Source organism: Haliotis rufescens, unplaced genomic scaffold (assembly GCF_023055435.1).
Source record: "Haliotis rufescens isolate VD_foot unplaced genomic scaffold, xgHalRufe1.0.p SCAF_8, whole genome shotgun sequence".
NCBI lineage: Eukaryota > Metazoa > Mollusca > Gastropoda > Lepetellida > Haliotidae > Haliotis > Haliotis rufescens.
The window spans coordinates 11,240,164-11,254,138 of NW_025964372.1; the positions used below are offsets into that span (position 1 = coordinate 11,240,164).

General features: G+C 37.1%; 1 protein-coding gene across 3 annotated transcripts in view; it reads right to left on the reverse strand.

The window, feature by feature from the left end:
• Window positions 1–1,304: 1,304 nt before the first annotated feature.
• Window positions 1,305–13,975, reverse strand: part of LOC124113764 (nonsense-mediated mRNA decay factor SMG7-like) — a 282,423-nt gene continuing 269,752 nt past the window's right edge. For all 3 annotated transcript variants that reach the window (XM_046474276.2, XM_046474277.2, XM_046474275.2), the window contains exon 24: window positions 1,305–3,334. In XM_046474276.2, the coding sequence (XP_046330232.2) occupies window positions 3,251–3,334 (84 nt within the window). In that variant the 3' untranslated portion in view covers window positions 1,305–3,250. The remainder of the gene's footprint in view (window positions 3,335–13,975) is intronic.

The following is a 13,975-nucleotide window of genomic DNA, read 5'->3' on the forward strand; positions in this document are numbered from 1 at the left end:
ATTGCCAACCCGCTGAAATACAGAACTATTGCCTACGTGCTGTAATACAGAACTATTGCCCACATGCTGTAATACATAACTATTGCTTAAATGCTGTAATACATAACTATTGCCTACATGCTGAAATACAGAACTATTGTCAACCTGCTGAAATACAGAACTATTGCCATCCTGCTGAAATACAGAACTATTGCCTACATGCTGAAATACAGATCTATTGCCTACATGCTGTAATACAGAACTATTGCTTACATACTGTAATACAGAACTATTGCCTACCGTCTGAAATACAGAACTATTGCCAACCTGCTGAAATACAGAACTATTGCCTATGTGCTGTAATACAGAACTATTGCCTACATGCTGTAATACATAACTATTGCCTACATGCTGTAATACATAACTTTTGCTTACATGCTGTAATACATAACTATTGCCAACCTGCTGAAATACGGAACTATTGCCAACCTGCTGAAATACAGAACTATTGCCTACTTGCTGTAATACAGAACTATTGCCTACATGCTGTAATACAGAATTATTGCCTACATGCTGAAATACAGAACTATTTCCTACATGCTGTAATACAGAACTATTGCTTACATACTGTAATACAGAACTATTGCCTACCGTCTGAAATACAGAACTATTGCCTACATGCTATAATACATAACTATTGCCTACATGCTGTAATACATAACTATTGCTTACATGCTGTAATACATAACTATTGCCAACCTGCTGAAATACGGAACTATTGCCAACCTGCTGAAATACAGAACTATTGCCTACTTGCTGTAATACAGAACTATTGCCTACATGCTGTAATACAGAATTATTGCCTACATGCTGAAATACAGAACTATTGCCTACTTGCTGTAATACAGAACTATTGCCTACCTGCTGTAATACATAACTATTGCCTACATGCTGAAATACAGAACTATTGCCTACCTGCAGAAATATATAACTATTGCCTACATGCTGTAATACATAACTATTGCCTACATGCTGAAATACATAACTATGGCCTACATACTGTAATGCAGAACTATTGCCTACATGCTCAAATAAATAACTCCGACTAAAATTATGGAAATAGGCTATTTTCCAACTTCAGTCTGACTTTGTGCAAGTCTGTGATCCAGGATCTTTACCAACATCTTCAGCTGGGTCAAAGGCTTGCTCATGATCAATTATTAGAAAATGTTTCTTTTCCGGTAGCCTTCTTAATTCAGCCTTTTAACAGGTTTTAGACTAGTCCATACACTTAGCATTAACATGATAAAAAGAACATACACGTGTTGAAATGAACTAAATTTAATCTCAAACATATGGACACATTTGACAACATTCATCTCTGTGTCAAAACATTCTGCTTATTTCTTAAATTATGCAGATCCTGTGGTACAAAAAGGCCTTATCGGTTTCCCTTTCACTTACATGTCTATTACTATTAAACTGAAAATGACATGCAGTTGATAAACAGTTTGGTATCTTGAATGATTTGTTTATAACATTCAAATTGTGCATGCATCTTTCAAGTAGTTTCTATGCATTGCCATATGTATCAGTTTAATACATTCTCTAGACTAAGGCTTTGTCTCTGAAAATGTATAATTTTGACAGAAACAAATAACTTTATTTTAACTGAGTCCCAGTGAGATGGGAGATTCTGAACCTGAGGAACATCTAGACTTGCTTCATTTAAAGCTTTTTGCATTACAGAAAGGGCTGGGCGGAAGGGAAAATAGTATGGTTCTGGGACTGTGAGACAGACTATACATACTCATACAATTTGATATATAAGTTTAGGGTAGTATTTTGTTTGCTCTGATATATATATGCATATTATTTCTGAGAGTACTCTAACATTGTCTGAAATGATATATTTGGATAAATTTCATTACAGCTTGTCTTTCATTTCAGTCTGATTTATATATATGTTATGTCACCGGGACTTACTACTGAAACAAAAAAAATCATCATGGCTGCCAAGGCGGACATATTGAAAATCAGATTCAAACCTCTTGAAAAAATTCAGATGTCATCATTGGGAAGTTTCAGCTTCAGTGGTCCTGTAGTTTCTAAGTGGATTATGTTTACATTAAAAGGAAATGTATTTTGCAACATCTTTGGTCAAAGTACACAGGTAAAAAAAAGGTCCAAATTTAAAATATTGCGAACCCATGTGTTGACCACACTACAATCTACACATATAAAAACTGCATTACATTTTAAACAAAAATGTCTGAGTAATGTCCCTAATAGTTTCAGCTTGCAGTATGTTCAAATCAAAGTAACTGCTGCACTGCTAACTACACTTGTTCGAAATTTCATTCCATTTTGAAGTATGTATGGCAAATACACTTTGTTAATCGTCTTCACTATGACCTTGACCTGATATGTTGATCATTCACTGCCTTTGCAGATCACAGCACTGCCCTAAGAATGCCAAGTTTTGTGGCGTTTCTTTGTTGCACTCAGCAATATTCCAGCTATATGACTGCGGTCTGAAAATAATCGAGTCTAGACCAGACAATCCAGTGATTGACATCATGAGCATCAATCCATGCAATTGGGATACGATGACATGAATCAACCAAGTCAGCGAGCCTGACCACCCGATCCAATTAGTTGCCTCTTACGACACGCATAGTCGCCTTTTACGGCATGAATGGGTTGCTGAAGACCTGTACTACCCCGGATCTTTACTGGTCTGCCAAGTAGTGGCAAGTACTAAGTTTCATTGACCTACAGTAATACTTTTCGGGCCATGCCCTCCAAGTTGACCTTTACCCTGGATATGACAAATCAAGGTCTCAAAACATTTCATTGGAACATAAATGATATATTTAAGATGATGTCATTGGAATTTCAAGAACAAAGTGTGGTAGCGGTCAAATTCTGACAAAACCTGAAAGAATTCCCTGTGACTAAACAAACATGCCTACACTGTAGTATGACTGTTTTGCTAAAATGTCACAAGTTGTATTTCCAAACTTTGTACTGCAAGTTTAAAATCTCTAACCCATAGTGATAGTGATGTTGACACTAAACATAAAATGGACAGTGGACAAGTTACTGGAAACCTTGTTCTTGAAAAAAAAATTCAAATCTAGGCTCTTTGCATGAATGTTGCCAGGAAGAAAGGGTAATCTTTTTTTCTTTGATGTACTTCCAACTGGTGAATAATGTCATCTATGAACTCAGTAGTAGTAGCAACAAGAAGAGTTGTCTTCACAAAGTCCTAATGAGGATCACCCTGTCGCTGCTGTTTCTGTTGTTCAAGAAGCCGCTCAAGTGGCGATGGACCCGATGATGACCATATAGACTGTAGAAAAACAGGTGAAAATCAAATGAGACATGAATAAAACTTGTAAGGTTTGTTAATCACATGGCAAAATAGTGCCATGACACTGTAGCTCACCTGGGTAGTCAACAGATGTCAACAAAGACAGATACAAAAATTGCTGTCAGCATTGATTCTCAAATATTTTCTGCAGAAATACTGAGGACAAAAAATTGACACTAAGATCTAATGATTTTAACAAAATAAGATGGCATTGTCAGGAGAAACAAAAAAGCAAGAGTTTAGCTCTGTCAGTCTGGCAATTTCAGAGGAGATATTTACAGAGAAAAATATGTATAATGATACATTTTAGGAGCGAACAAGTGAGTATGGTTTTACACTGCCTCTAGCAATATTCCAGCAACATCACAGCCAGGGACACCAGAAATGCGCTTCACTTGTACCCATGTGGGGAATCAAGCCCGGTCCTTTGGCATGACAAGCAGACGCTTTAAACACCAGGCTACCCCCACCCCAAGATATATTAAGAGCATAGCCCAAAACCAAAGGTAAAATCAAGGTCAAAATGAAATTATAGCCAAGACAAAAAAAATCCAGAAGATTAGTCAAGATTAACAAGATGGTGGGGACATGCCGGTTAAAAGCACCAATTTTTTTCCACGCGCTCTCCATTACCATAGGTTTCAATTTTTCATGGCAGCCACTCCATCAAGGTGGCGGTGGCACGTTTCCTTCGTGCTATGGTGAGTACGGTACCACGGAACCCGCCACCTGGTTACTGGTTGCCCTACCACGTCTCCTAAAACCTTGCTTTCCATATCATTACAGGTTCGAGAATGGATGATCTCACAGGCAACCTGGACAAAGAAATTACTAAGTGGCTCCAGCAATGTTTTGCTCCTACCACAAGATTGACTTACCGTTGTCATGGAAGGACGTACCTGAATTTCTGTGTTCTTACAGGATGCGTTCCAGTACCAGCGACACCTCAGATGATATGTCACTATGCTCCATATTTAGGACGCACCCATGCTTATAGTTTGATTCCCCAGTTCTTTAACATAATTCGCATACTGCATCAGATGTTTGCGTTCACTAACCCCTTGACAGCTAATTTTCTCTTAACTTCATTGTTAAAGGGCATCAAGAGGACCAACGGTTCGGCCCCAAACTACAAATTGCCTTTCACTCCAAACATGCTACTGCAAGTTCAACTGACAGTTTCCCAAACCAAGCCAGATGATGTGCGTTTTCTTGCGGCTTTGCTTGTATGCTTCTTTGGACTATTGGGAATCAGCTATGTTACTGCTCTGTGTCTGCAAAGTATGCCAAGTCAGTGTGCCGATCGGATGTGAAATTCACTAAAAAAGGGGCGGTTTTGTGTGTGCAATCCTCAAAAACCATACAGTTCCACAACAGATGCCATTATGTGATGCTTCCCCTGTATCCAGGGCATCCCCTGTGTCCAACCACGGCTCTTGTACGTTTTTTTAGGGTTGCCGGATCAGTGCCCCCCACAGCTCCATATTCACTGTGTCTGCAGAGGGACAACTGACTACGTTTTCAGCGAACAGTTTCCTCTCACGTCTGCAACATGCCTTAACCACACAAGGATTCTCTGTGGCCGATTATAGTGCACATAGCCTCCGCCGAGGGGGTGCGACGTGGTTGCTTCAGCGTGGAGTACCAATTGAGACTATCAAGGTCCTTGGTGATTGGCAATCAGACTCTGTGTTTGCTAATCTCAAAATGCCAGCCGAGGGACAATATGATCTTTTGCAACGTTTCCTATACCATCCATAATCTATAACATGTTAACTTGTTTTCCTTACAACTACAAAATTTTGGGTTTGGAGTTTCTCATGCTTATCTATGACATTGCATGCTGCAAAGTTTGCCAAGATATCGTTTGCCTTGCATCAGCAACCAACTGTTAAACTAGTTGGTATCAGCATCCAACTGTGATTAGACAATGCTGTCATTTTGTGTAGTTTAGTTGAATAAATATTATTGCGCCCGAACCGGAGTTGTTAAGAAGTTGATTACACAGCTGTATGAGTTGGGCCTCAGTGTAAGCCATGATCGGGTAATGAAACTTGAGAGTCAGCTGGGAACTGCTGTTTGTGAGAATATTGGGAAGAATGGGGCTGTGTGTCCTGCTCAGCTACGTAAAGGGCTCTTCAACGTGAGTGCCCAGGTCAACCTTGATCATAACCCATTAACTCTTTCAACACTAGTCAACCAGAAGTGTTTACTGCTGGGGCACTGATTTCCCAGAGACTCTTGTGTGATAGATGAAGCAAACATTTATGATAGAAAAGATCTGCTTGTAATATATCTTTGCTACTAATTGAGTAGTATAGGTAATGGGGGTTCTGCCGCAACTCCACTGGAGCCAGATTTATATACCTATACCACCACTACAGGGGGAATTTTTTATGGAAAAATGATGATGCGATTCAACGATCGTCATGAGATTAAGCTAAATTGACTCTAGCTCACCACCACCTGGAGTCAATCAATGCTTCTATGATATAAATTTTTATAGGAAATGATGATTCTGCCGCAACCCCACTGGAGACAGATTTATATACCTATACTGCTACTACAGATGGCATTTTTTATGCGTAAATGACTATGCGATTCAACGATAGTCATGAGACTAGACTAAATTGTAATGAAAATATTCTCTATTATTTTTACTAATACGTATACCATTATTTTTAACAAATGATATTCAACATTTCTACTAAGTTCTTCGTTCATTTTACTAGGAGACCAGACTATATACTCTTCTTGGTAATTGGAAAGAAACAATTGATGACCGTATTTGGTTGGTTTGACATCACAAATATAATATATACCTTGTGGTAATTCTCTCCATTTGATAATTTTGTCCCTGAGCATAAATGTTTCAATAGCTTTTTCGAGTTCTTCCTTTGTTGGTTTGTAATTCTCCATTATTATATACTTACGTAAGCATTCGTTTAAATGAATGTATGATTTTATGCGATGCGATCTAATGATAGTAAGCAATCTATTTTTAATCTCCAACCAGTTCTTTGGTTTTGGCACGGAATAATTGACACGCTTGTTGCCTCCCCTGTTCTATGAACTTTTTTTTCTCGTCTTCGCTAATACCACTGGTCTTACGAGATTTTGATCGAATCTCCTGCTTCATTACGTTGTATTTGGTGAGTTCCGACAACACTAAACGGAACTCCTCAGATATCTTACAATCAGCCATTGCTGTCGAAATATGATCCTCAATGCTGTTCAACTTTGCTTCGGCGAGTATCCGAATGTTAGTGTGTTTTAATGCTTTCTTTTGCAACTTACGAGAAATGAATTATATCGCTATTCCTGCCAGTCCTGAGACTCCTGCGGCTATTTCCATGCCGAGCACGATAGGCGTGGCGGTTATAGTTGATAATAAACCAACACCGGCTACACTGAGTCCCATGCCAGCTGCTACAAGCGCGGTGTCAACTCCGTCCAGAGCATTCACGGCTCTGCGATACTTTTTATACAATCCAAGTCTAAACTCCCTCTCCTTTTCTAATCGATGTTTTATGTCGCTTATTTGATGTAATCCAAATCCATCAACAGTATCCATGTTTTCAAATGCCTCATCGAGCGCCGGATATAAACTCATAGTGTATATTACGTTCATATAATAGTCTTTAATTGATCTTGCTTAAATGTTTTGAGAGTATACATCAACCTTATCAAATGTATATTATACGTCAAGAATATCTTAGTAAGAGAAATGCTGTCACTTTTAATAATTTGTACCCCCTCAAGGGTTGCAACGGGTGATGCTCCAATATGAATAATACTGAAACGTTGACGTTGGTGTTTCTTGAGCCATTTAACCTTTAGCCTGCTGAATTATTTTCACACTTCTTACCCCTGCCTGCTGGATTCATTTTAGCATAAGGCGCTCTAAAGAGGGTGGGTGATTTCAAACAGTCGGTGCCTCATTAAACAAGGGCCAATTGAAGAAATATTTTGCACATTTATTCCTGATAGAAAACTACACAGTACTATATAAAAATATCCTGATGTTTTCAATCATACCAATGTTAAGACCAAAGCGAACACAAAATTTGTAAATTTTCTTGAACTTACCTGAATTGCGTTATTGAAGGTGGTTTGCATTTCATGCTAGGAACCTTTTAATATCGTAACATTTGTGCAAATTGATTTTCAATAATCATATCTCCGATATCTTAATTTTAATTGAGTAAAAATTCGGGGTTTTTTTATCAGCAAATAACAGCGCGATGGTAAATTAGGAACCATTTCAGTGAATTTATTATCTAAACGTTAAACATAAAAATAACTTAATTTTCGAGGTCATCATGTCGGTTGCAGAAATACGAATATTCGGGTTAATCTGACGTGTCATGTTATAAAATTTGCAGGAAACAATTAATGACTTATAAATATTCACTAATCCTAATTTCAAGCGTTTTGGTTGAATATTTACGATATACAAAAATAAACAACCCGTGTCATGATGCTAGCAGACGTCCTAAAATCAAACATGGCGCGCTTCGCTCGACCTCCGCATATCTTACTGCTATTTTAACATCAACAAAGTTTACATTGCCTTAAAAAATATAACTTGGCGAAAGTTGACGATCTTCTCAATCGAAGAATGTTTTATTCGTCATATTCCAATAAATATGACGAGAGAAAAATGAAAATAAAGATCGTGAATTCTGACAGCACTATTTCAATAAGTGCATAGGTCACCGGATGTGATGTCACAGACAGGGGTAGTCTGCTGATAAGCTTTCGAAACAAAACAATTACAGTAAATTTTGAAATAGTTCGCCTATCACATACAGCAAAAACATAAGTCGATACACAGTATCAGTAATCGCCACTAACATGAAATAAAAATGTGACTTTGACGATATAATTCGCGTATTAGTTAATCCGTTTGACTTTGCATGCTCCCGTGACCCGGAAACGGTAGACGATAAATCAACATGCCACATGCAAGTTTCTCGGTATCTTTTATTTGAACTTCTGTTGATATTTAAGAATCACCATTCAATGTTGTGAATATAAATGGGACATGATTCATATTTCTGCGATGTAAACGCTGATAAGTTTCACTACAACAAGTGTATCCCACGTAATACGTCTATGGATATCGTCGATCAGCAAGATCACCCTCTTCAACAGGTGCGCGAAAATGGGCTTGACAAAACGTGTTTCAAAATAACATCCCCGCGTTGCTGAATATGATAGGGTATATATAAGCAATAAAATGCTACGTACATATTTTCGGTGTTAGTTCCACATTACATTTAGGATAGCTTTCCTTTCGGGAATACATTCATAGATTCTAGCATGATTTTAGAACAGTTACACGAAGGATTTCTAAATTTATTCCAAAAATATGAAGACCACCATGATGGCGTATTGATGATAGATTTGTAATTGTTTAATTATTTACAGCTGTTTACAGGTTTTAAAATTTTAAGTTATATTTAATAGTTATTTTTCCCACAATGATGGTGTGTGGGGACAGTAAATATTAGTCTTTGCATCAGCACAGTGTAACTGATCAAACTTCAATTATTATCTTTAGTTTAAACATATTTATTCAACAATTATTATCTTGCACTCTGAAAATCAACTATGTGAATAAGTAACTCTCTGATGTCATCATTTTAATTTTAGTATTCCATGAATAATGAATAAATCAGATCCTTAACATATACATACTAAACTCATATGGACATTAATCTTGTGCATTATGTGGTTTGTTTCCAAATAAAACAATTCTAAAATAAAATTTAATAGGAATTAATTTAATTTAATTACAGTAACAGTACTTGTAACAGTACATGACATTTTTGTTTGTTTAATCACAAGAACCATGGTGGCACATGAGCTGGTAAGTTTGCCACAGGTTTCTTAGAAAATGCTATCTCAGTCTTCTGGTTGGAATGAAAAGAAACATGCCTGTGTACATGTTTACCCTTGCCAGATGTATTTTTTCCAGTCAGCCAATCCATTACTTTTGTTCACCTTATGTGGTCTATTTTATACATACAGGTACTGCTTCCAACCTGTTTTTTCTTTGTATGCAATCACAGTATCACAACTTCCTCAGCTGGTGTGTATAAAAGTTCCCCTGTCATCATGAAAAAAGAATTATAAAGGAAAGTCATATTTTCATTCAAAAACATATCTGTCTTTCCTTGAATACTCTTTGTCTAAGTGCCAGAAATGTCAGTGTCATAAAAAAATTAAAAACAGATTTTCATAAGGACTTTTCTTAGGTAGACCCAGATCTAAGTCAAACCATGTGACAAGTTAGGTAGAATTATAACCTTATAAGCCCTCATTTCTGAGGTGTCCATATTTTAAACATTTTTAGGACTAAACGTGATCTGTGTAGATCTGCCTGTTTTGTTATGAAAAACAAATTCTTGTCTTAAAAAATGAGAAAAGGAATCATTCAGACGAATTTTTTTTATCCCATTGATTCACAAAAATCAGTTGAAATGTACAGTGGTGACTTTTGTACCCAAAATTTCTAGTAATTTGTTACCCAAATGGGTATGTGATTTTGTAGATCAACCTAGAATTATTTCAAAGATATACATTAATTTGGTGTCTTAAACTTAACATATCACTTTCCTATCAAAACAATTCATTCTAACTTAGGTTTAACCAACTTAACTGGCCTCTCCTTCAGTGACAAGACGTCAATTTTCTCTCAAAACTAAACAATCAATTTCAAGGATCACAGTCATAATCATATTTGGAACTTGATGAAATATTTTATTGTGTGTTCTGTTCATCTACATGAAAACATAAATATAATTATAGATCTATTTTCTTATTTTCTTAGGTACAAATTCACAAAGTATTTTGGGTACAATTTAATTTGTTTTGGGTACAAAATCACATATTTAGGAGCCTAGAATCTATATATATTTACACTAGCCTACCTCGTTGTGTACCAAAATTTTATCGGTTCAGAGGACGGGAGGTTCTCAGAAAGTTTTCAACAACATCTTTAATATTTAAATTGTTCTTTTTGTAATGTTAGACCTATAACAATATTATGTTATTATTATGGCATATCAATACGTTGTATCGCTCTCCGTTGCGTTCGTTTTTAGAAAATATTTTAAAATTAATATCATCGAGCGTGAAATCCATTACGGTTTCGGATTTAGACTTGCACATTTGATGGCGACAATCACGAAGAAATATGAAACAAATAGGAGTAAAGACTGCTCTCCAGATCAATAAATAGTAAAGAGTTGACGAAAAATAGTAAATTATGTATTTTCTTTTGAATTTGAATCTATTTCGGAATTTCTTTATGATAGCTTACCAACTTTTGCATATTTTGCTTCCATGTGTCACATGCGGTATGTGCTTCCGGTTTCAGAAATCATAGCTAAAATTGCAAGTATTTTGATTATTTCTCATAAAATGCATTATTTTGCTATTGAATGGTTTACCTAGAATGTATATCAGTTCAGATTTTGCGTATCATCCAATATTTGTCATTTTTCGCAGTGTTTGTTGACTTTGTTCAACTCAACAAATCGCGAGTTAGGCCACGCCCAAACGTATCACTGACGTTTGTCAGCTGTTTGTCGGCTTGTCAATGTGTCGGAAAGTTTATCAAACGAAATCATTTCCAAACTCTTTAAAAATGAAATTCTTTTTACAAAGATTTATACATACGTGTCAATAATTCTAGAAAATTAAGTTAGATGTAACAAAATGATTGTAATAGTCTAACGGGATAACTATGCATGTGGAGTTGTTTGTTTACCGCCGTTGCCATGATAGTACAAGTTTCATCCAATCGATGATGTTACGATTCAGATTGTTTTTGTTTACAATTAGTTACACCGAAAGTTGCTAATTTTTAGAAATTAAGGAACATGAGTGTTTTCCTTTCGCCAGCAAACAAAAAATTATGATCGAATAGGAAAAATGATGAAATTATAAAGAAAATATCGGACTGCATGCCGCTCAACGTGAAGTGCCAAAAGTCAACAATGGCCGTTTCTGGTAGTTGTGTGCCGAGAAGTTTGGCCGAAACATTTTTAACTCGCGATATTTTCTTTTTGAGGTAAATAAATGACTGAACGTTTTGATATTGAGCAAGCTGAGGATTTATGCATGTCATACGTAATTTAAATGTTACGCAAAGCCTTCTTGGTAAATAGATATGGCGAGTTTTATTTTGGGGTGTTGTTATGCTATTCGCCTGTCGAATGGGTTCGACATCAGATGCACGGGGATGGACACCTCTGTCGAATGGGTTCGACGTTAGCGTGCAGAGCTTTAATCGATAGACCTGGTAATATTTCGAAGGCATCTACCGGTGCATCTCCGAACAAGACTTCAATAATAAGCGTAGAAATATTAGGTATTGCACTCAAATTCTGTTTAATATCATTGAATTCAGTAACCAAATTTAAACTAATATTTTTTGATGCTGGACGACTATATAACATATGACCTGGGTTTTCTGGCTGGGGAGAGAATAACACACTTTTCGTTTTGACGGGATATAAGCCCCGAGAACGATGCCACTATTTATTATCTTAGTTAAATTATGTGCCTTACCCATCATCACATGCGGTGGGGTAATGACGATATTCAGTAGCCACTCGATGTTTGCTTCGACCATAGTCCATTTATTATCATCGTTGTGAGTAAGATTGTTCGAAGTGGTTTTTTTAAGGAGTCTACTAACAACATTGACATCGCTTAAATCTCCCAGATTACCTGTGAATGTACCTTCTTTCCACTTGTATACATTATCTTGTAAGTGTAAAGCGTATAACTTACCATCGGTACCGGGTTTACCGAATCCTTCTGTGTCTCCGAGATCGGAAAGCGCAATTGTATTACATTGTCTGAGTGTTCCAGGGCCTGATGAATCAACCATTATTTATAATATGGAGTGTTACACTTAAGTATCCTATATGTACAGGTTGGTGTTTTACATCTAATACAGAAATTTTGAGGTCTGAAATAATACCACGCTTTAATTTTTTATATTGTAAGTGTGAGAAAGATTCTGTTCTACCGCTATTGTATTTTTCATCTTTCACTGGAATAGATCTGAGCAGAGTTGAAGGACTTTCTAGTTGAATATTATCCGTCGTACTGATCTGATCAAGATGGATGCACAACTCTTTATAGGGAACTAAATCGGGTAATTTAACTCTATGCAATGTTTTGTGGGGTTTTATTTCTATTGCTACTTTTTCGTCTCCTATTACAAATCCAAGTGTATCTGCTAAGCGCTCGACAAGAACTACTTGATTTTCTCCAGCGTTTATAATCAGTATCCCATTTGACTCATTTTGTGTGAGACTATGTCCCAAAGGTTTAAAAATTTCATCATTGAGTGAGTATATGCTGTAATACCCATCAGGTATAATGTGCATGCCTACACCACCTAATATAAACATCTCATTATTTCTTTTCACAGCATTTATATTGGTCCACCGTGGGTAATAAGTTACATCGCATAGGGTGACTTCAAGTTGACCATCCGAGTTATCGATAGTATGAAGCAGTTGAATAGACTGACTATTTGTTATTCCCGGGAGTGTAACATACATATTAAATATACAACAAGTATTTGTCACAAGGTGACGAAATGTCCCCCGCCTGTATATACACCATAGTACCAAATATGAAGACAATCCAGCGATTAGTTCTTGAGATATCGCGGCAACACCGTTTTCAACTCCAAAAGCAGATTTGCCTGCTGTGTCCTTGAAAATGGGGTCAAGGTCACCAAAACTGACTGGTGTCTGCGGTGTCTGTATATACACCATAGTTCTAAACATGAAGACAATCCAGTGTTTAGTTCTTGAGATATCGCGGCAACACCGTTTTCCAACTCCAAAAGCAGATTTGCCTGCTGTGACCTTGAAAATGGGGTCAAGGTCACCAAAACCGACTGGTGTCTGCGGAGTCTGTATATACACCATAGTTCCAAATATGAAGACAATCCAGTGTTTAGTTCTTGAGATATCGCGGCAACACCGTTTTCGAACTCCAATAGCAGATTTGCCGTCTGTGACCTTGAAAATGTGGTCAAGGTCACCAAAACCGACTGGTGTCTGCGGAGTCTGTATATACACCATAGTTCCAAATATGAAGACAATCCAGTGTTTAGTTCTTGAGATATCGCGGCAACACCGTTTTCCAACTCCAAAAGCAGATTTGCCTGCTGTGACCTTGAAAATGGGGTCAAGGTCACCAAAACCGACTGGTGTCTGCGGAATTTGTATATACACCATAGTTCCAAATATGAAGACAATCCAGTGTTTAGTTCTTGAGATATCGCGGCAACAAACAGGTGGGACGTACGGACGGACGTACGGACGGACGTACGGACGGTCGTGAATACTATATCCCCTGCTTCGCGCTTTCGCGCGGCGGGGGACAACTATACTATATCATAACTTAAATATGAAATCAATTTACATTACTAATCAGTCGATTTTAGTAAGTGCCTCTGGTGCTAAGTTTTTCCTTAAATTCCCTGATATCTTTGAAAAGTACAGGGTCACGGCAACTAGCGATAAAATGGTACACGATTGGTTTCACAATACGATACAATTTTGGCAGAATCAGTTAAAC